The following is a 21,639-nucleotide window of genomic DNA, read 5'->3' as shown; positions in this document are numbered from 1 at the left end:
ATCCCTTTTTAATATTATTTTGTACTCCATAATAAATTTAAATTAGTAGTATTTACAGAATACCCTTATTGTAACAGGAGGTCTGTCCTGGTAACATCTGGAGCAGTAACCATCCATGGATGAGACTTAGCCAGGAGCATGCCCAGTCAGTCACCCACTCATCCACAATCACTTACACAAAACCAGTTCAGTCACCAATCAAAGTGGAAAGTGGCAAATATAGCGAATGTACAAACTTTAGCTGGCATTTAAATCCTGACTTCTGGATGTGTGAGACTTTAGCTTTCAGTTCATAGCAGGAAAACCTTAATTCATATGATGCTCTTTGTGTAAGTTTGTGTTGGGTGTTTCTCACTACTTACCTTCATCATTGTGATAGTAAAATGGGAATCTCATACTAGACTAATGAAACCATACCCAAGAATATCTTTCCTTAAAGAGTCATGTCTGACAAAAAAGTAGTTAAAAGATCTAATGCCAATGTGAAAAGCAAAAGTGTCAACACTCAAAAAAATAATGGTGTCATTCATTCATTTTTTTGCAACACTGGGTCTACAGATGCCACAACAGATCCCACCAGTATTGGGCACAAGGCAGGAATCAATCCTAGATAAAGCGCCAGTCCATCACAGAGAACACTCACATATTTACCAGCACTTATTCATGCCAGGCTTGTTTAAATTTACCAGTTAAATGAATCTCATCTAGGGTGAGGGTAGAAACCAAAGTAATTGAAAAATGTGAGACTGGGACCTGAACCAAGTATTCTGGAGCTGTAAAGCAGCACTGATACACAGGTACACAACAGAATGTATAAGACAGTCCCAATCTGGAAATCATTTAATAAGTAGAAATGTACTTAAGTTGAAACTGACCCCTCATTTCACCCATTAATAGCACCCCAGAGGCTGTGTATACACGTACACAATACTCTATAGTATATTATGTCATTGAGCGTGTTTAAAATGTCTGTTTTTGAAAAACTGAACAAAATATTTAAACCAGAAAAACTGAATTTACATCAACAGTTTATTATTCCTCTTCGGGCTGTGCCCGGCTTTTCTTCCCTCTCCCCGGCCACTTCGTCTAGCTCTTCCGGGAGAATCCCGAGGCGTTCCCAGGTCAGCCGGGAGACATAGTCCCTCCAACGTGTCCTGGGTCTTCCCCGGGGCCTCCTCCCGGTTGGGCGTGCCCGGAACACCTCACCAGGGAGGCGTCCAGGAGGCATCCTGATCAGATGCCCAAGCCACCTCATCTGACTCCTCTTGATGCGGAGGAGCAGCGGCTCTACTCTGAGCCCCTCCCGGATGACTGAACTTCTCACCCTATCTTTAAGGGAGAGCCCAGACACCCTGCGGAGGAAACTCATTTCAGCCGCTTGTATTCGCGATCTCGTTCTTTCTGTCACTACCCATAGCTCATGACCATAGGTGAGGGTAGGAACATAGATCGACTGGTAAATTGAGAGCTTTGCCTTACGGCTCAGCTCCTTTTTCACCACGACAGACCGATGCAGAGCCCACATCACTGCGGACGCCGCACCGATCCGCCTGTCGATCTCACGCTCCATTCTTCCCTCACTCGTGAACAAGACCCCAAGATACTTGAACTCCTCCACTTGAGGCAGGATCTCGCTCCCAACCCTGAGAGGGCACTCCACCCTTTTCCGAGAGGGAAGTCTGGGCATCTCTGCTCAAGCTGCTACCCCCGCGACCCGACCTCGGATAAGCAGAAGAGAATGGATGGATGGATGGATGGATGGATGGAGTTTATTATTCCTAATGTAATTGCTAGCCAAATGTAAACAGCATTATATTTGTCAGGGACAAAGGACTTATTTTCTAGAGGAGGATTAGAGGGACTTTGCAAAAAAAACAACACAGGGAGTGAAAATTCTTTATTAACTGATCAAAACAACATTCTAGGCTGAGGGATTACATGGAGTGAGCATTTCAAAGCTCCTGGAAAGAGTAATGAAACTATTTCATATGTCACAGTTTTTTACTATTGACCCTTTAGAATAATTTACAAAAGTTCAACATTAAATATATGTCTAACCTTTGTCACAATGCCTCCCAAGACATAAGTAATACACTAGAAATGACATAGCATAACACAGGTTGGCACATATCTTGGCCAGGAACCCACCCTTGATGGACGTCGGTGTGTTACAACTGCCCATTCACAAACACACCCACACTTATCCAAATAGAAAATTGAATTATAACTTCTTTGGATGTAGCAGGAAAAACCAAGTACCCAAAGTAACACATAGAAAAGGGGAGAATTAGCAAACTTCAGCCAGACAGCCTTCAACCAAGTGGGGGACTCAAATCCAGGATACAGTAATCCCTCGCTATATCGCGCTTCGCCCTTTGCGGCTTCACTCCATCGCGGATTTTATATGTAAGCATATTTAAATATATATCGCGGATTTTTCGCTGCTTCGCGGGTTTTTGAGGACAATGGGTCTTTTAATTTCTGGTACATGCTTCCTCAGTTGGTTTGCCCAGTTGATTTCATACAAGGGATGCTATTGGAAGATGGCTGAGAAGCTACCCAGCTTACTTTTCTCTGTCTCTTGCGCTGACTATCTGTGATCCTGACATAGGGGGTGTGAGCAGGGGGGCTGTTTGCACACCTAGACGATACGGACGCTCGTCTAAAAATGCTGAAAGATTATCTTCACTTTGCTACCTTCTGTGTGCAGCTTTTAAGTATGCTGCACGGTGCTTCGTATACTTAAAAGCTCAAAGGGCACGTATTGATTTTTTAATCTGTCTCTCTCTATCTCTCTCTAACTCTCTCTCTCTCTCTCTGCTCCTGACGGAGGGGGTGTGAGCTGCCGCCTTCAACAGCTTTGTGCCGCGGTGCTTCGCATACTTAAAAGCAAACAGCCCTATTGATTTATTTGCTCCTTTGAAGAGGAAGATATGTTTGCATTCTTTTAATTGTGAGACTGAACTGTCATCTCTGTCTTGTTATGGAGCACAGTTTAAACTTTTGAAAAAGAGACAAATGTTTGTTTGCAGTGTTTGAATAACGTTCCTGTCTCTCTACAACCTCCTGTGTTTCTGCGCAAATCTGTGACCCAAGCATGACAATATAAAAATAACCATATAAACATATGGTTTCTACTTCGCGGATTTTCTTATTTCGCGGGTGGCTCTGGAACGCAACCCCCGCGATGGAGGAGGGATTACTGTACTGCATTTAGTAGACAGCACTGCTGAGCACTGCTCCAATTTGCTATTCCTACTCAAATATATAATAAAACTTAAATGTTTTCAGCATGGTGTTATTTACAGAAACAAAATGAAAACACACTTTTATCCTATATCCTATCCTATATATATATATATATAGAGAGAGAGAGAGAGAGAGAGAGAGAGAGAGAGAGAGAGAGAGAGAGAGAGAGAGAGAGAGAGAGAGAGAGAGAGAGAGAGAGTAGTTAAATGCCCAATTATTAAAGTGGGTGAAATGGTACAATAGTAAGTCTGTCTGTTTCGATCACGTTGTTTATTTGAAAACCTTTGTTTACCAGATTTGCTAGTCCTTACATCTCTCTTTCTTTGTGCCTCTTGCTGCCTTTTGTTCATCAGACATTGCAGCCCTCTTGTGGACGCCAGACAGCATTACACCCAGACATAAACTCCAGGTGCTTTTTTATTGTTTTATATACAGCACTAGCCGTTCCCCATGGTTCCGCCCTCGTAGTAGTGAAACAGGACAAACTTTAAAAATCATTAAACAAAAAGGTATTGCTAGCTAAGCGGAGGCAAGTTGCGCTCCAAAACGCAGAGGTAGACCAACTCCCCACTCCTGATATTACGCTTCCCCCTCCCCTCGGTCCGCTGCGTCTCTCACAGATTCTCGCAAATAAATTGGTACCTCAAGCGAACTATGATACTTAGTGTGATGAGGGAGGTCACAAAATCAACCGGAATGTTCAAGCAAAATATAGAAAAAAACCCGATCTAAATCTGTTAAGTAGTTTTGTCATGGACAGACAGACAGACAGACTTTGGGTTTTATATATACAGAGATATAGCTGAGTATACACAGTGCATGTATGTATGTGTGTGTATAGTGATAATGAAGAACACACAGGGGCCAATATGGTTATTCACTTGTAAATAGAAAATAAAGAGTACACCAAAATGATTCAGCCACTGCCACTAACAATAAAGGCTCTATTCCAATGAGGAGTGATTCTCTAACTCCGCGCCTTTTTGTCTGTCATATCTTGCTCAAAAAAGATACTAAGTTCAGTTGGGCTGTCATTTAAATACCCACGATCCCAGTAGGGGAGGGGCTTTTGAAATCTAAGGGTGCGTGGTCAGACTTCCTTTGGATGTGGTCCTTCTGAGCTGTGGATGGAAAGTTAAGGTTGTTAGCATCAGCACCTCCTCTCATTCCAGAGTGGTAGTGCTTACATTGTCAGAGCCTTGATGGTGCTCCTCATGTTCACTTGTGTGATAGGTATATAAATAATATGTATACATATTTTATAGGACATGCTGTACTAGGTAACAAATCAACGAAAAATACCTAAGAAATTTTTACTGGGCAAAAGGTAGACAGCTGATGGAGTTTACATCCATGTGTAATTATAAAAGGGATGGAATGGAAATAATGCTCTGGAATTAATTCCACAGACAAACATAGTCATTTTGAATTGATATAACATACAAAATGATAGCTATTGGTTATGGCAGTGATTATATGAAGTCACCTGGCAAAAATGTCTGATTAAAACAGTTATGTTATAAAAACAGCCATGGTGTAGAAGGATTAAGTAGGAGGGCAAGTGGAGGAGTACTGTTTTCTCCAACATTTCAAAGATGCACTTGTCAGGTTAATGGACAATTCTGAATTACTCAAAAAATAGACAGTTGTAGTGTTTGTACAGTATGCACATTCCCTGTGATGATTGCAAGGATCATCTTTGCCTCCCAGGTGCCCAGGTTCACAGTTGGCTATATAACATTCAGCTTTATTCATCTAAAGTATTCATCCTTTTCAGTTCAAAGTGAGGACCTTGCTGTTCACTTAATTCATCATTGTGTGTTCACATACTACAACTGCTATGTATTTATAGAGAAAGGCTTTCATCAGTTGCAGGCAAAGCACTTGTCTTTTTAGCATGATGAGATGCCTGGAATAGTGCAGCACTGCACACTCTGTTGTCATTGTTTTTAAGTTATACTTCTTATAAATAGGGTTTTCTTAATAAATTCATTCATTTTCTCAACCTATGTAGCTCAATTACAGTATATGGTCTTGAAAAGCCTGAGCCAGTACTGGTGGCATTGGATACCCCAGATGCCCCTTTCATTCTGTGTCAATATTGTTTAAAACAAAATAAATCAACAGTGAGCATAAAACCATAGGAGACAGAAAATGATTTAACTTGCTGTGAAAGTGAGTATGTTAAATTCATTATTGAGAAAGGAAAGATTAACACATTAAAATGATACAAAGCAGAAGAAGGCCATTCACAATCACCTACAGTTTTGTTTGACTTTTGCTGTCATTCGTCCCAATACATTAACTAAAGATGAATATCTGCAAAAAGAGACTGTCCAAAATGCATCATGGTGGGTGGGAAGAACCCTCTGGGATTTGAAGACTGACAGCTAAAACTTTAATTTATGGGAAAAAAAGTAAGCAGTTATCTTTATCAGGTGTTCCTAAATGATTAAAAACTATCATTTTTAAATTGTTTCAATTGTATATTATTTATTCTGTTTAATAAATTGTGCAGTATAAATAAGGAATTCCTAATTTAAATATTGATTTAACACTCTAATCAGTCTCAGAGTATATTATGCTCATTAACTTTTTTAGAACATTAGAACAATCTAGATGAGAACAGGCCATTCAAACCAACAACGTCCCATCCACTTAATTCTTCTAAAAAAACATCAAGTCGAGTTTTGAAAGTCTTACTGTCTACCAAACTACTTGGTTGCTTATTTCAAGTGTCTATGGTTCTCTGTGTAAAGAAAAACTTCCTAATGTTTGTGCGAAATTTACCCATAACAAGTTTCCAACAGTATCCCCGTGTTCTTGATGAACTCATTTTAAAATAACAGTCTCGATCCACTGGACTAATTCCCTTCATAATTTTAAACACTTCAATCATGTCACCTCCTAATCTTAATCTTCTTTTAGAAAGAGTGATAAAACAGTTCTGAGCCAAGGGCACTGACTCAAAGTAGCTGTAGCTAGTAACATTTAGCAACAACATCTGGAATTGTGGACTTTTCTCTGAAACTCAAGGGAAAATTAATTTGTTTAAATTATTCTATTCATATTTGTTTTCAGGTTCATACTCTATGGCATGACCCTAAAAATATTGGTTGGAAGGACTACACAGCCTACAGGTGGCATCTGATCCACAGACCCAAGACTGGATTTATTAGGTAAAATAAAAATGATGACTATTTGTGCATGTAGTGTCTGTGTGTAGGGTTAAAATCTCTACTTGGGGCCTTCCCCAGCTTTATGCTATAAATCATCTTGTGTTCTCACCTATATTACCTTCACAAAGTTTGTAGAACATTTTGTGGGGTACATTTATGTTTAAAGGATGGCATGGGGACACAGTGGATAAATGTGCTACCAACCATGTCACTGATCACATACTGTCCTATATCTGCATTGGTTTTCTTCTGCATCCTCTGGTTTTCCTCCCACGTTTCCAAGGACATGCTGGATGCAAATTGGTCTGAGATTTGTGTATGCATGAGTGGATTCTACGATGCACTAGCACCCTGTTCAGCACTGTTCTTTAATGTGCCCAATATTGTAACGACCTGAGGTATGTAAGAGATGGAGGAATGGAATTAGTCACTTTATGCCAACTGCTGATGAGTGGCCCTTAAAAGAACCGGTTGGTTTCTTCAGTGTGCCTACTGTGCAGTGGTGCCACGTTGCTTTATCCCTGTGTATACTTATACATATCACCCAGCTCCACCTCGCTCAACACACGTTGGGTTAGAGCCAACCCGTATGCCACACTATACCCCCAAATCTGAGGCTCACTAATGGCCACAAATCTAGCTGTGAAATGCATCCAAAGTCCTCTGTAAGTGGTATATCTGCACCCTTTTCTATCTGCAGCTCATGAGGCCCCTTTATACCCAACTTCTCCAGGTATTACTGTCTCCTTGGGCAGTCCATGGCCACCTAAGGAGCATGTCCCTCACAGGTCCAGACCCTGAGGTCACTACAATATGTTTTGTGTATTATAACATGTTTAGGTGTCATACCTGGCATGAAGACTAGCAGTACTGCATCAAATTGATTCATGATTTCTAAGCTGACTAGAATTTCTAAATTGTTCCGTCTACACACTTATGACCCTGTATTTAGCAGATTCATAAAACTAATGAGGGGTGGCATGGTGGTGCAGTGGTAGCGCTGCTGCCTCGCAGTTAGAGGAGACCTGGGTTCGCTTCCCGGGTCCTCCCTGTGTGGAGTTTGCATGTTCTCTCCGTGTCTGCATGGGTTTCCTCCCACAGTCCAAAGACATGCAGGTTAGGTGGATTGGTGATTCTAACTTGTGCTTGGTGGGTGTGTGTGCGTGCCCTGCAGAGGGCTGGTGCCCTACCTGGAGTTTGTTTCCTGCCTTGCGCCCTGTGTTGGCTGGGATTGGCTCCAGCAAACCCCCGTGACTCTGTAATTAGGATATAGCGGGTTGGATAATGGATGGATAAAACTCTTCTTCCCACAAGACCAAATCGTAAGTCATGGAGAAGGGAAAGATTTGAAAAAAAGACGGATGATGAGCTTCATGATTCTCTGACTTTTTAAAAGAAGTAATTTCAAAGTCCCTGGTGAAGATGCAGAGTCATCATTTTGACAGCTGTAAGACTCTACATACTCTAAGAACCTTTAATTCTTCTCTAAGGTGTTACAAAGTGGGAATATTCATTGACATTATTTACTGACAGTTGTAGAGAGATACTGCGGTGGGATGGCGCTCTGCCAGGGTTGTTTCCTGCCTTGCGCCCTGTGTTGGCTGGGATTGGCTCCAGCAGACCCCCGTGGCCCTGTAGTTAGGATATAGCGGGTTGGATAATGGATGGATGTAGAGAGATAGAGACTGAACAAACTCCACACTCTGAGCCTCCACATCTCTCTGGCCAGAAGGCCTTCAGACTTCTTAAATCCACAGGTGTCACAGTTGCTACGCATGAAGTGATGAGATTAGTAGCTGCAGGTTCCTAATTAGAAGAAAGTCCCTGTTGATAATGAAACCTGGCATTAAACCATATTGCTTGTCAGTGCTTTTAGACATTCAAGACAAACTTTACATTGTAGTTTCCTTTTCTGAGAACATTACCCATATGTCTTGTGGACCAGAGCATGTTAGCACTTTATGATCCTCCCTTTTTCTCTCTCATTTATTTCTAAACATTCTATTAACACAGATTCTTCATGATCCACATTTACTATTGTAAACTGAACCAAGTTAAATAACAGCTGGTGGCTTCTTTGTTAACTGCATTTTTATTAACTATGGCTGGTTAAGAAATCAGGAAACCAATTAAAATCTAAATGAAGTTGCTTAAAATTAAATAGATAATTAGAGGTTCTGAATTGTAATATGTGAGGTAACTAAAATTAAGCCCAAAAACATACCAATGTAGCAGCAAATAAATGGGTTCTGATTAAGAAATAAGTTGAAGTGAAAACCTGCAGCCACTGTAGCCCTCCAGGACCGTGAGTGAAGATCGCTGGATTAGATGAATTTAAGGATTGCAAAGAGATGTGCAGAGTGCTGTTTGGTTCAACTGATTGTGGGATTTCCTTGACCTTGAAGATATGGTAACAGAAAAATAATTTCTCTCACTAAATACTGCACTTTTTTTTGGCTTCTTTTAATACAGAGTTGTAGTTTACGAAGGAAAACAGATCATGGCTGACTCTGGTCCCATCTATGATAAAACATTTGCCGGTGGAAGATTAGGACTGTTTGTCTTTTCTCAAGAGTTGGTCTTTTTCTCGGATCTCAAGTATGAGTGCAGAGGTATGTAAAGATGTTTCTTTTTCCTACGGACTGTTCCACTATCTCTGCTTCCCATCACATTTACTTCGTAAAATAGGTTGACTCCATGCCTTGAAATGTATTCTGTCTTTAAAATAATTTATTTTTGTATAACAGTAAAAATGTATTATAATGTAAAATGAAAAAGTGATGTATGTAAATATTGAAAAATACATTTAATTTTTTAGATATGCCAGAGATCCCAACTGTGTTCATAAGGTAAAAAAAAAGGAAAAGCACGTTTAGTGTCAGTCATTGTTGTCTCCTGTGCTTTCTCTGTGTGAGTTTGTGTGCATTCAAATAAATAAATAAAATTCATTTATTGATTTGTTTATTTATTTACATGGATTGTAATCTTTACAATCTCATCGAAAGTCTTATAATTGTGACTTTTGATGTTTGCTTATTCACAAATATCCAAGAGGTGCTGTACTTGATACATTACTTAATAAAATATGTTGGCAAAGCAATGCAAGAATGCCACAAAAGCTGCACATGTCAGCCATGTCGCCAAGTTTTTTTGTTTTGCTGTTGTGTGTGTTGCATAATGAAGGTCCTGCGGTTACAAAAATGACATAAATAAAACTTGGAATGACATATTTTTCATTTGTTTCCCCAGATAATTGAACTTTGGTTGCTTCAGAAGTGGCAAAGTACTGTACAGGCTGTGCAACCTAGTCACCTCAAAATGTTCCTAGTCATCCCAGTCTGTCTCCTGCCTTCATTTTGCTCTGCCTTTGGAGACGGAGATCCTTCCTCCAGATTTCAGCTGCCATGGTGTGACATTGATCCTGCTGCATCTTCTGCCGGTAGTTGGATCCAAGATTTTAAATGACCCAAATGACTAGATACACAGAGGACTGAGTTACAAAGTAATGCTGATTCTTCTTTATCACAAGTACTTGCAACACTTTAAGAAATGAAAAAAAGGAAAAAAATTAAAGAATGTGCTTACTATATTTGTATGACTATACCTACTATTGTCATTGAGAAAGGAATTTGTTGAAGAGTGCTACAACCACTTTTTTGTATGTTTGTTTTTGGTGGGATTTTATGTGTTAAAATTTGTAAGAAACTTTCACCTTGACTGGCTGCATATATAAACCTACCTACGTGAAATTGTTCAAGCCAAACTCTGCAGCCACTTTACTTATGTTATGAAAAGTAATGTTTAGTGTTCTTATGATTCTAATAGATGATAACACACTTAGTAACATATGACACAGGAACAATTCTGCTACCCTGGAGCATCACGTTAAAACAAAAACTGACAAAGATGTTTCCAACTTCCCTGCTTCATTGCACATTATATTGCTTATGATTGTTACTAGAAGTTTTTTTTTAATTTTTTTCTGGCATCTGTACACTTTTTTATTTTGTATCCCTATTTTATTGGGATGTATTTCATTAAATGTATCTGTTACAATAGAAGTGAAGTTTTTTGCAAGGTTATAAAGTAAGGAGGAGTGAAGATGTTAATATTTAGACTGTATCATATTTTCCTATGTAAATTATTTATGTTTTCTTTTTATGGTGGGAAGCAGTGAAGTTCTTTTTTTTTTTTTTAAGAATTTTTTTCGTGCTGCCAAAGATTGTAAATAATTATTTATTTGTTTACACTGACGAAATTCCACAATTGAAAAAAAAAAAAGAAAAAAACATTACTTTAGTCCAAGACCCTCCTTTTTTTTGATACATTGAGTCAAAATAATACATCAATAAACTTTCAATTAGATCACTTTGTTTTATTTTTCTCGCCTGAAATGTTAACTCCAAGCAAGTGCTGTGTGTTAACCAGCCATCTGTTTCCTTCATTCTCAAGCTGTGACACCTTTCCAGTTATGCTGTACGTAATAATTCATCTTTGGCTACCAGCCTAAATACGGAATTAACATTCATTGATAGAATAAAAATGGTATTATGTAGTCCTTACGTTTACCATTACTCCTTTCTCTGTATAAATTACATAACCAGGTATAACAAAACTGTAATCATAATTTAGTTATAAAGTAATTACTATGTATGATAAATGCAGGTATTATTAGCAGGACCTAAAAGTGACCAATCACAAGAATTTTCAAAATGTAATCATGTTTTGCTTCTCATTTACATTTTGTTAATCTAATTCTGAGGCAAAAAAATCAAACTAATATTATGGTATCAAGTGTGTTAGATGACATTCTGATTTGTTTCAATGTTACTCCTTTTTTATATCTTTCTGAATCACATTTGAGAACATCCCATTTAGCTGATTTTAAAAAAGTTATTTTTGTTGTTCTAAATTTTTATTGTTATTTTGTTTTCCACTGTTCTTTGGGAGCTGCTGTTGTGTGTTTTTACACAGATACCACAGTTACTTTGCTAACCACAAGCACTAGCAACAAGGTAATGCATAACATCATCACTCGACCTCTATAAAAGATGGCAAGATATATTTATTAGCATCCTAACTTTATTTTAAAACAAGGAACCAACCTCACACTTAAGAACACAAGAATTTGACAAACGAGAGGAGACTATTCAGTCCATTAGGCTTGTTTGTTTAGCTAGTAGCTAAGCTGTTCCAATATCTCATCCAGTAAATAAATGAAAGTAGAAAGTGAAATGGAACTGCAAATTATTAGTCACTCTTCCAAAATTAAATTCTTATTTCAGAGTTAAAAACAGTGGAGGTGTAGAAAAACCAATCATTTCTTCCAGAGTTTCCTGTTACTGTTAGAGTACCACTAACTGATGACTGTGAGTTGTACTCATTGCTGGCATTTCCTTGTACAGACCATACTCTACACGAATACATATGCTGAGGCATGATCCAAAGCAAGCAATAGTAAGCTAGCACATAGGTCGTATGTAGTCTCTGATTGAAAAGGATGTACTGGTCTCACTTACGTACCCACCCAGTAGAACTGCTATGTTAAATAATACTTAACTAACTACCCAGTAAAAATCTCTTGCATTCACATATGGATATTCCAACTTTATACTTTAAAGCCCATGTCACCAAAAACAAAACCTGCTCATATATTAATACTTTCATTGTTGTTCAATAAACGATACTTTTCTTCATTCGAGTTAAATCAAAAGCACAAAATAAATGCAATGGTAGACATCTCAAGTCCCCCAGGAATGAATGTTTACTTCATGTGCTGCTACTGCAGCCTGTGTTACTATTGTTATTAGACTGTTTGGTACATTCCTACCTCCACCCCCTATTTAATTAATACATATTGGTATGTCCCAAGCTCCCTTTTTGCTATTGGCGCTGCTTTAGTCTTTACTTTACCTTCCGCCATATTGTATTTTAGGTTAAGGAAATTATCGTCCTTTTACCTTCGAGTTGTCATGGTTTTCACGTCCTAATATTTGTATGACTTCTTGCCAGAAATCTATATTCTCAGCCTTGATTTTCTTGGTGAGTAAAACTATTTGTCCACGTTCACTACAACCAGTGGGGCAATGCACACTCTGTACGGACTGGGTCTTTGGGGAGAAGCCTCGCTAATACGGCGTTCGGGGACAGAATAACTCGTGTAAGTAATTCATAATTTTGCTGTGATTCTTGCCAGCTCACGAAATTCAAATTGAGGCTTTTTCTCCTAGAGTAGGCCTTTAAGCTTCAATGAGATCTATTATCAAAATGAGACTCATCCCAAAGTCTAAAGGCAGGCATCTTTGCCAGCACAGTTCCAACAAAAAGTGGTGATCTTTAAAAATTCCAAAAAAACTCAGAAAGGGAAGAAGGGCACTTTAAAAAACCACTGGCCCAAATGTAAAAACCTTTTTAAAGATCTGTTTTCTAAGAAATAATCAACAACAATAACCAGGATCAAAAAATGAATCAAAAAGCTATCTCGTAAAAAAGGGAAATCGTTAAATTTACATAAACAAGTCCTAAATCCAAAAATCTTAAATGTTTAAACAAGCCTAAAACCAGAGAAACAGAACAAAGTATAGTACTCTACCGCCATAAAGGACAAACAGAAATTAAATATAAGGATCAAGAAGACAGGGAGAAGAGGAACAAGCAAGAATCAAAAACTGAGACATCAAAAGAGCGTAGCAACTAAACCAGGAATAAGGCTAGGATCGTAATCAGAGCAAAAACAAGATCAGAACCAAAATAAACACGACAACAAAGCACGGTGAAATGTTTTGAAAATGTGACCTTTGAATGATCTATCAGGAAGCTATTTATACCATCACAGAATGAAGTAAGAAGCAAGATCTTTGGCGCAGACATGTCTCTAGTAACTGTGTAATAACGTAAGTCCACAATGACAACATTAATAGAAAAATAGTATAGTATCACAGGACATTCCTAATGCAACCAAGATTTTTTTACATCTTTTCAAAACAACTTGATGTAGAAGAAATAACTAATGTCTAGGATTTGTGATGTTCAAAAACATATGTGGAGTTAACATGAACTCCACAAAGAAAAATGTATTATTTTCGTAATAAATTAAAAACAACAGTGAATCAGAACGAGTATATTCAAAAATCTCAATCAAAAGAGAGCCAAAAGGCAGAAATTGTAGCTAATCCTGTACCAAACATCTTATGGTCTGCTAGGGTCTGAAAAACACTGGCGACAGTCCCCCAGCTGCAGCATCAAATTTGATTACACTGCACAAGGCACATAACTGAAAGAACAAATATTACAAGTAACCTGTACTTCATATACAAATTCATTATGACATATATGAATAGGAAGTAAATGTATATTATTCTGTGAATTGACAATTAGAAAACAACAACTAAATTAAATTAAAAGACAAAATGCTTGAGCCAGTGATGAAACCCTTGCTATTAACTAATAAGTCTCTTAGAAATCACTATCTGAACTTTAATTTTTCTGTTGGTGTCACACCTGGTCTGAGAAAATCATTAGTTACTTAATTATTTGGATAAAACTTTTTCCATGAGTACCACCCAAAAGTTCTGATAGGAGGGATGACCCCTCCAAAATCAAAACAGTAACGTCTTTAATTACATAGCTCTGATTTTATTAGTAGGGAACTTTTCTCTCCCTGGAATCTATTTTTCAAATTTAGGATGTTTGCACTTGATCTTAAAAGAACACAAAAAAATTAAGTTTAAATTTGTTTGTTACAACACTACACACCAATACTTACTTCTAAGCACTGTCACTGTAGAGCAGACACAGTTCACACCAATGCATTCATCCATCCATCCATCTACCAAGCATTTTTCATATTCTGAATTATTTCTATAGAGCATTATTCTCTTAGTAGAAAATAAAGACATCACCTAATTTAAGATCTTATTGCATTAAAATGTGTCTTTATTGGATTTTCACTGTAAGAAATGGGAAACAGAGAGAGATGGTGTGAAGAAACTGTAATCAACAGAACATCTTATTCTTTAAAACCTATCTAATGCAGAGTAATGAAAGTACAAAACCCACTCTTGTTTAAAAATGACCTTAAAAAGGGTTCTTAATTACTATTGTGTAAAAGTTCAAGTTTATTGTATCATTTCGCTGTACTACTTTTGTACTTATATATATCTGAAACTGCACCTTGAGCTTGAGGCCTGTTTAAGTTCGGATGAAACTTTAGTTGTCTTTTCCATTTCTTTCTGAGCTTTATTCTGCCACTCATTCTTATATATACTTGAATATACTGTAATTGAAGCCCCTTGGGTTGAGTAAATACAGGATACCTCAGGATGATAAAACAGAAAAAAGGAAAAATAACACCGCTGCTACCGTTCAGTCTCAGACGTTCATCTCCAGAAACGGATGAGACCAATATATATTAATATAAATACATTTCATTGGAGGTTTCAGCATCAAGTATAACCAATGCAATTTTCAATATTTATTTCCTTGAGAAAATTTAAATGTCTGTCTTGGCATCATGGCTATTTAGGGCTCTGTTATGGTCCTTGGTGATTGTGCTGTAATAATGCAATTTAAATAATATAAATCACTTGATACATGTCCAGATATGCCAGTTTCCCCAGTCTTTTTTATAACAATAATCAAATATTTTAAATTTGCTGAAGTACAGAGGGTGCACTGCATGTCAACGTTATGCCTCGAAGCAGAGGTAGTGGTATTGGAACATGTAAAGAGTAAATGCTCTTCTCAGAAATTGTTAAACAAATTAAATTAATCCTTAAAATTCTCAAATTAATATACTTTATGACAAAACTTGAGGCACTTGGCTCCAAGGTGTGGGGCATGTGTATTGCTCATAGTATTATCTTGAACATGAGGTTCCCCAAATATTTAGTTTTTCTCAGCAAAGCACTGACTAAGACATAAAAAAGTCCAGATCATGTATCTGTAAATAAAATATGTCATTAGTAGTAACAGCCAATAAAGTCACCGGATTGCTTGTGCATCAGATGTACATATAACGTAAAGAACAAAAGGCAATAAAAGTAAAAGCGTTGAAAGCAAATAACAAAAAATGGCACCTCAAAATCATAACATACAGTTTTGATAACCAACACAAAACTAAACTAGTGCTAATGAGCACTTCTGTATGTGGGCAATCAGAAACAGAAGGTCCTATGACCTGACATATCTGCATATGTGAGACTTCTCAGAATTACTTAATAGTAATGTTACTAAACAAGGGGTGGCTATACCATCAGGGCATTATGGGTGCACGCCTTGGGCCTGTGACACAATGTCACAATCAAGGAGGTGAAATGACCGAGTGGGACTCCTTCTTGTTGAAATGATTGAATCTACACACGCTTAAATGACCAAGGGTGACCCCTCCCCACTTGATGAAACTATCAAGCCTTCACGCACCCAATGCATGAGTGACTGACATTCTGATGTATATGTGCTGCCAGAAAAATTGGGCAGTCGCTGCTTAGCAAATATAATTGCTCTTAGAGAACAAAAACAGCTTGTTATGTAAGAAACCATAATGCCGGCTTGGTCGTAAAAGTGCAACATTGCTGCTGTGGCCAACCAAATGAGAACAAAAACCACATAGTATTTTTCTTTTTTTTCCTGGAACTTCTACTCATCCCAGGGCAAGTGTTCCATGTACTTAGAGCTACATGTGTGTAGGAGTACATATGTGGCAATGACATTGGTAACACTGCAATGCGTAGGTGGTTAATCTGTGCTTGGCCTTTCTTCAAGTCATTTTGTCTCATTTTTGGAATTATTTATTGGAATAGTATCTTTCTGGTTTTTTTTTCTTATTATTATCTTCACAATGATGTGACTTCAGCACTATTTTACATGATCATTTATTTCAGGACCTCGTGTGATGCTGCAAATACCTAGACACACCCAACATAAAAGAGAGAATCCAAACAAATGTCCCATACTAAGAAAATACACCCAACAAAACTAATGAGCTATAGGCCAGCACTTCAAAACTCCTGACCATAGGTGAATTTACAAAAAAAATAAATACAAAAATTCACAAGAGATTCCACTGTTGCCATGTTTACCTAGTAGGCAAATTGAAATTTAATATTTAAAGCTTTTGCTTGATCTATCAATTCTTCTTTAAACGTTTTTCAAACAGATTTATTACTAATTATGTAAAGGGCGCTGGTTTGAAGTCATTTCAGGTTCAGATGTCCTTTTTTGGCTAATGGAATTACTGCAGCTAGTTCCCACAGATTTGGAAGCTTCTAGAGATAACCTAAAGTATGATAAAAATTGGGCTCAGCTGTTGTGCATAGAATTTGAATAGTCAGTCAGTAATATGATATGCCCTGGGACTTTTTAACTTAATGAAAATGCTTTCCACTCTACTTACATTCTCTTATCAGTAACCTTCTGCCTCAAAGTTTCCATCTCCTTACTAATTATACTTTTCAGATGTCAAATAAAATTCACTAAACCCCATTAGCTAAGTCTGAATTTGAATGTAAACCAGAACCGCTCACATAATTATTATTTTCTACTGTTTTTAGCCAATCTCAGTGCCTCCCTATACAGAGCTGTGATTATTCATGGAGAATTTTTGCTTACTTTTGCCTTATAAGCAAGTTTACCATTTTACGTTGAACGTTCATATCCCTTTGAAGCTGACAAGTCTTACTGTGATGTGCTTGTGTGTCTAGGGATTTTTTTTGTAATGGGGGGAGGGGGCTTTTTGTTAAGCTGGAACTAACTAAATACTACGAGTCGCTTAACGCATTTCTTCCTATAAAGTACGTAATATCAAGCAAGTTCTTTTTAAATCCATGCTTCTTTTTTTAAACAAGACCCTAGATGTGCAATCCATAGATCAGTCAAGGACGTGTTTTGATGCATTTTGTTTTTTGTACCTTTCCACTTTTCAAAGCTGTCTTGCAGTCTGGATGGTGTCATAATGAAACTAGGAGGGGAAAAAACATTTTCTTGGCCTAATGTTTCTAATGATTCTCAAAATATATGCTCATGCTCTTCTAATCAGGGTGCTCAAAATAATACTGTGATAAGCCGAGTCCAGACACTTTAAAAGTAGTAGCTATTATAGCTATTTACAATTATCACAGATTTTAGTGTAAAGTCGGTGGCGGGGTAATGTCATACTGACGTTTGGTGCCCCCTTCCTAGTCACCCACTGACTTAAAGGCCTGTGAGTCAGAGGGTTTCTCTGGGCTTGAACTGGCGCTACACTGAGACGCATGTCCAATTCAACTATATTATCCACAGACGCACTTTCAAATTAAGAGATTCGACAGGAAATCGCGTGCATGAAGAACAAAGCACTGAGTTAAGAGTTTGATGGCAGAGAGAATAGGTGAACAGAGAAAGATAGTAAGTGAAAGTGAAAATGTAGAGATGAATGAGCAGCCTGCATGACGTGGCCGCAAATGTGTATACATGTGTGAGAAAGGGAAGGTTTAAAATAGTGACACTGCACCTGATCAGAGCAGGACGGAGGGTACATGATGTGACGTCATTTTCTATTGGGGGCATCCAGAAATCGCAAATAATGATTGGCTAGGCATTAAGGGGTAGCAGTATAAAACAGAAGTCCAGACCGAGATTAAGACTCTTTTGACCAATCTTCGGGTTTGCAAACACTTCTTTACTGCTGAGCAGGTAGAGCACAAAGAAGACCGATTAAGCCTGAATATATTAGTGAGCACAATTTACTTAAGATTTGTATACATTAGTGTGTAGAAGTAATCTGCATTTGTGGGAATTAATTTTTTTCATCATTGTCTTTGTGTAGAATTTTTTCACTTTTTGTTTTGATTAATCTTATGTCTGGCCTATGTTAATTTTCTGAAGAAGAAGGAGGAGGAAGAAAACGCTTTTTGTTTATTTTTGTAGGATTTTTTCTCATCGCTTTTTGCTTTTGAGTCACTGTAATTATTGTATATAGCACTTGCACTTTTTTTTGCTCTTCTTAATGTCCTTGCATTGATTGGCTAGGCATAACGGCAACAGTATCTGTTTGCAAGAGATTACGCTATAAATAGTTTTTGACACATCTGAACTAAATCGGAATTCTGTTTTTTGGAACAGTTATTATTGTCTGTGTCTCTCCAATCCCATTTGTGGAAGAATAATTTTAGGGTAACATAGCATTCATCTTAAAAAAATAGCATAAAGGGTTAATAAATGTCAGGAACCTTTTCAGGCATATCAGGAAAACAGATAAATGTCAAGTGAACAACAAAATGTACTGAATGATGACTAAGAATTCACAAGATGTCCTGTAAAACAACCAGAATGGACAGTTGTTATATGCACAGAAATGTCAAGGGTGGTGGCTCAACGCAAAGGTATAAGAAGAACCAGAATCAAGTACATCACCTCCTTGGAGAGAGATGCCCAGAGTAGTTCCTTCCAATTACCTGACATCTCTACATTTCAATTTTTTTTCTGATGATTTCAATACTTTCTAGGACCCCGTGCTGTAAAAAGCTTACACAACTAGTATAATATAATAGACTTTTATTTTATAAGTCATTTGGGTGTAAACCAACAAACCAACCAGAGTAAATGTATGCATTGATTGAGTAGTTTAAAAATTCAGTAGTTTACAAAATGAACCTCTATTCTTTGTTTCTGTGATCATTCTGACCATGCTGTAACAGACTGCTTTTGAACAATGCTCCCTCTAAGGCATTTTGCTGAGGAGTAGTTAAAAGATACAATGAACAACTTTTCTCCTACCTGACTGCTGATTTGTCCTGTTAGAGAATAAGTTTCTTTCTTTAATTAAGATGTTGATTTCTACCACACCTATTTGTTTGGTGCCCAGAGTCAGAAACAAAGCAGGGGTTGTAAGTTGTTTAAAGCAATACTCCACCCAAAATAGTACTTTTTATATATTACTTATCCCTGGTAGTTTGTAGTGATGGGAGAGAAAAAATTGTAATCTAATGTTTTCATGCAGATCAGAGAGGAAGGAAGTTTATGATATAATAGACTTCAATGGTTACCAGTTCTATACTTGTGTCCTAAATATAATGACATTCAACAAATTAGTCACATAAAATTGAGTCTGAGAAAAATATTGTAATTTTTAATGATTATTTGCTCTCAGCTTTTACTGACATCTTTTTTACCGTTCATTGACTGCATTAAGCATGTACCCTTTAGTTTGAACTGAATAATTAACCATGAACAAGTCACACAATTCTTGTTTACTTGATTCTAAAATGAAATCACTACCTGAGAAAGAGACACACAATTCTAGTTTTTAATTATATGCATTATCAGCATGCTTAATATATGATTTAATATAGACAATAACGTATGAATTATTTGATTATATATTTGCAATTCATTTAACGGGGATAGCCAAAAGGAAACTCGTTTTTTTACTGCCACCAGCCTCCAGATCCTATTGATGGTTCAAGTGAATTGAATGAATCAAACTAAATGGGTAGTTTGAAAGGATGGAATCACTAAAGAGAATCAAAATGCTGATCGCTAAGAAGCATGTAAAACACAATCGTGCTCAAAGGATGTCTAAGGTATCACAGCAGTTTGTGGCCACAGAAACCAGAAAGCTAAAGAGGGAAATGGGCAGAAACCAAAACAAAGCCTCAAAAACAAACAAGCAGAGTTGTGTTGTGGTGCAGCAGTCTATTAGCCAGTGAAAGCATTGTGAAGAAGCTGTCTGTTGTTACGGTTCTGCCTTTGTCCAGAAACGGCTCCATAATCTTTATGACCACAGACTCAGAATGTCTTTGCCTGGGTTGTAACTCAAATCTGTTGTTTTTCACACATTCCACACGGGTGTCTTTGTTGTCAAAGCGCAAATGCTGCATGATAGTCTGCTAGCGGTCACGGGACAACGTATCTTTGATTGGCAGTAACAACAACAACATTTATTTATATAGCACATTTCCATACAAAAAATGTAGCTCAAAGTACAACAAATAGTTCTGAGCAGACATCAATCACAGCACCAACTGTGGTCATTGCTGCTCTTGTGAAAAGAATGTAGATAAATGCCATCAACTCAGAGAGGGAGAGGCAAGTTCGTTGTACCATGTAAACGTCAAGCACTAACTTTTACAAGTAGCAAAAATTTACACCAGGTGTTACATACTCAAATCAAATGTATGTTTTTATTATATTATAATAATAGCAGTTCACTACTCAAAACGCGGAGCACCCGGACTCAAACCCGGAACCTTTTGGCAATAAGACAGCAGTTCTTACCTTTACACCATTCAAGAATACATATCAACTTTCTGTCGATTGACATTTGAGCTTGGGTTTTTAACTCATTGACAGCAAAATACAAATTGAATGATTTATTTTTCTTTTGTTATATTGTTGAATAAAAGCACACACGTGTATTTAACATTTAGACTGAAGTCTTTACACATTATACACTTCATGCCATTATTAGTATAACATGGAAACAGTTTCTGTTTTAGCTGTGTGTTCAGCATTTCTTGCCTCGCATTTCCAGTCATCCTACATTTACCCAGATCTTTGTTGACACAGAACACACATGAAATGTATGTATTCCAAATAACAATATATTATTTATCCTATGGGCGGCACGGTGGTGCAGTGGGTAGCGCTGCTGCCTCGCAGTTGGGAGACCTGGGGACCTGGGTTCGCTTCCCGGGTCCTTCCTGCATGGAGTTTGCATGTTCTCCCCGTGTCTGCGTGGGTTTCCTCCGGGCGCTCCGGTTTCCTCCCACAGTCCAAAGACATGCTAGTTAGGTGGATTGACGATTCTAAATTGGCCCTAGTGTGTGCTTGGTGTGTGGGTGTGTTTGTGTGTGTCCTGTGGTGGGTTGGCACCCTGCCCGGGATTGGTTCCTGCCTTGTGCTCTGTGTTGGCTGGGATTGGCTCCAGCAGACCCCCGTGACCCTGTGTTCGGATTCAGCGGGTTGGAAAATGGATGGATGGATGGATATTTATCCTATACAACTCTAGGCACCTCACATCCACATAACCACACTTGAGTTCTTAGAATTTTGTGACTGACTTCAGCTCTGGCAGGGGGTCGATGGGATAGCAGGCTGCTTGCTATTTGTGCTGATCAACACATTTGCAAAACTAAAGACACTGATGAGGAGAGGTGAGAAGGAATTTAAGGAGGCCCGAGATTACAAGTTTTTTCGTAGACTTCAGGGATTCTAGTGTTAATAATGTTCATTT

At 37.8% G+C, this 21,639-nt stretch overlaps 1 protein-coding gene across 3 annotated transcripts in view; it reads left to right on the top strand.

The window, feature by feature from the left end:
* thbs2a (thrombospondin 2a) overlaps positions 1-10,793 on the top strand; it is a 93,948-nt gene extending 83,155 nt beyond the window's left edge. For 2 of the 3 annotated variants that reach the window (XM_028821005.2, XM_028821004.2), the window contains exons 20-23: positions 6,331-6,428; positions 8,901-9,040; positions 9,247-9,277; positions 9,678-10,793. In XM_028821005.2, coding sequence (XP_028676838.1) covers positions 6,331-6,428; positions 8,901-9,040; positions 9,247-9,277; positions 9,678-9,681 — 273 coding nt within the window. In that variant the 3' untranslated portion in view covers positions 9,682-10,793. The remainder of the gene's footprint in view (positions 1-6,330; positions 6,429-8,900; positions 9,041-9,246; positions 9,278-9,677) is intronic. The other variant, XM_028821006.2, reaches the window with a different exon arrangement.
* The last annotated feature ends 10,846 nt before the right edge of the window (positions 10,794-21,639 follow it).

The sequence above is a fragment of the Erpetoichthys calabaricus genome, chromosome 15, assembly GCF_900747795.2.
Source record: "Erpetoichthys calabaricus chromosome 15, fErpCal1.3, whole genome shotgun sequence".
In the NCBI taxonomy this organism is placed as follows: Eukaryota; Metazoa; Chordata; class Cladistia; order Polypteriformes; family Polypteridae; genus Erpetoichthys; species Erpetoichthys calabaricus.
The sequence above is the reverse complement of the archived record's forward strand: the minus strand, read 5'-3'. Positions and strand labels throughout refer to the sequence as shown.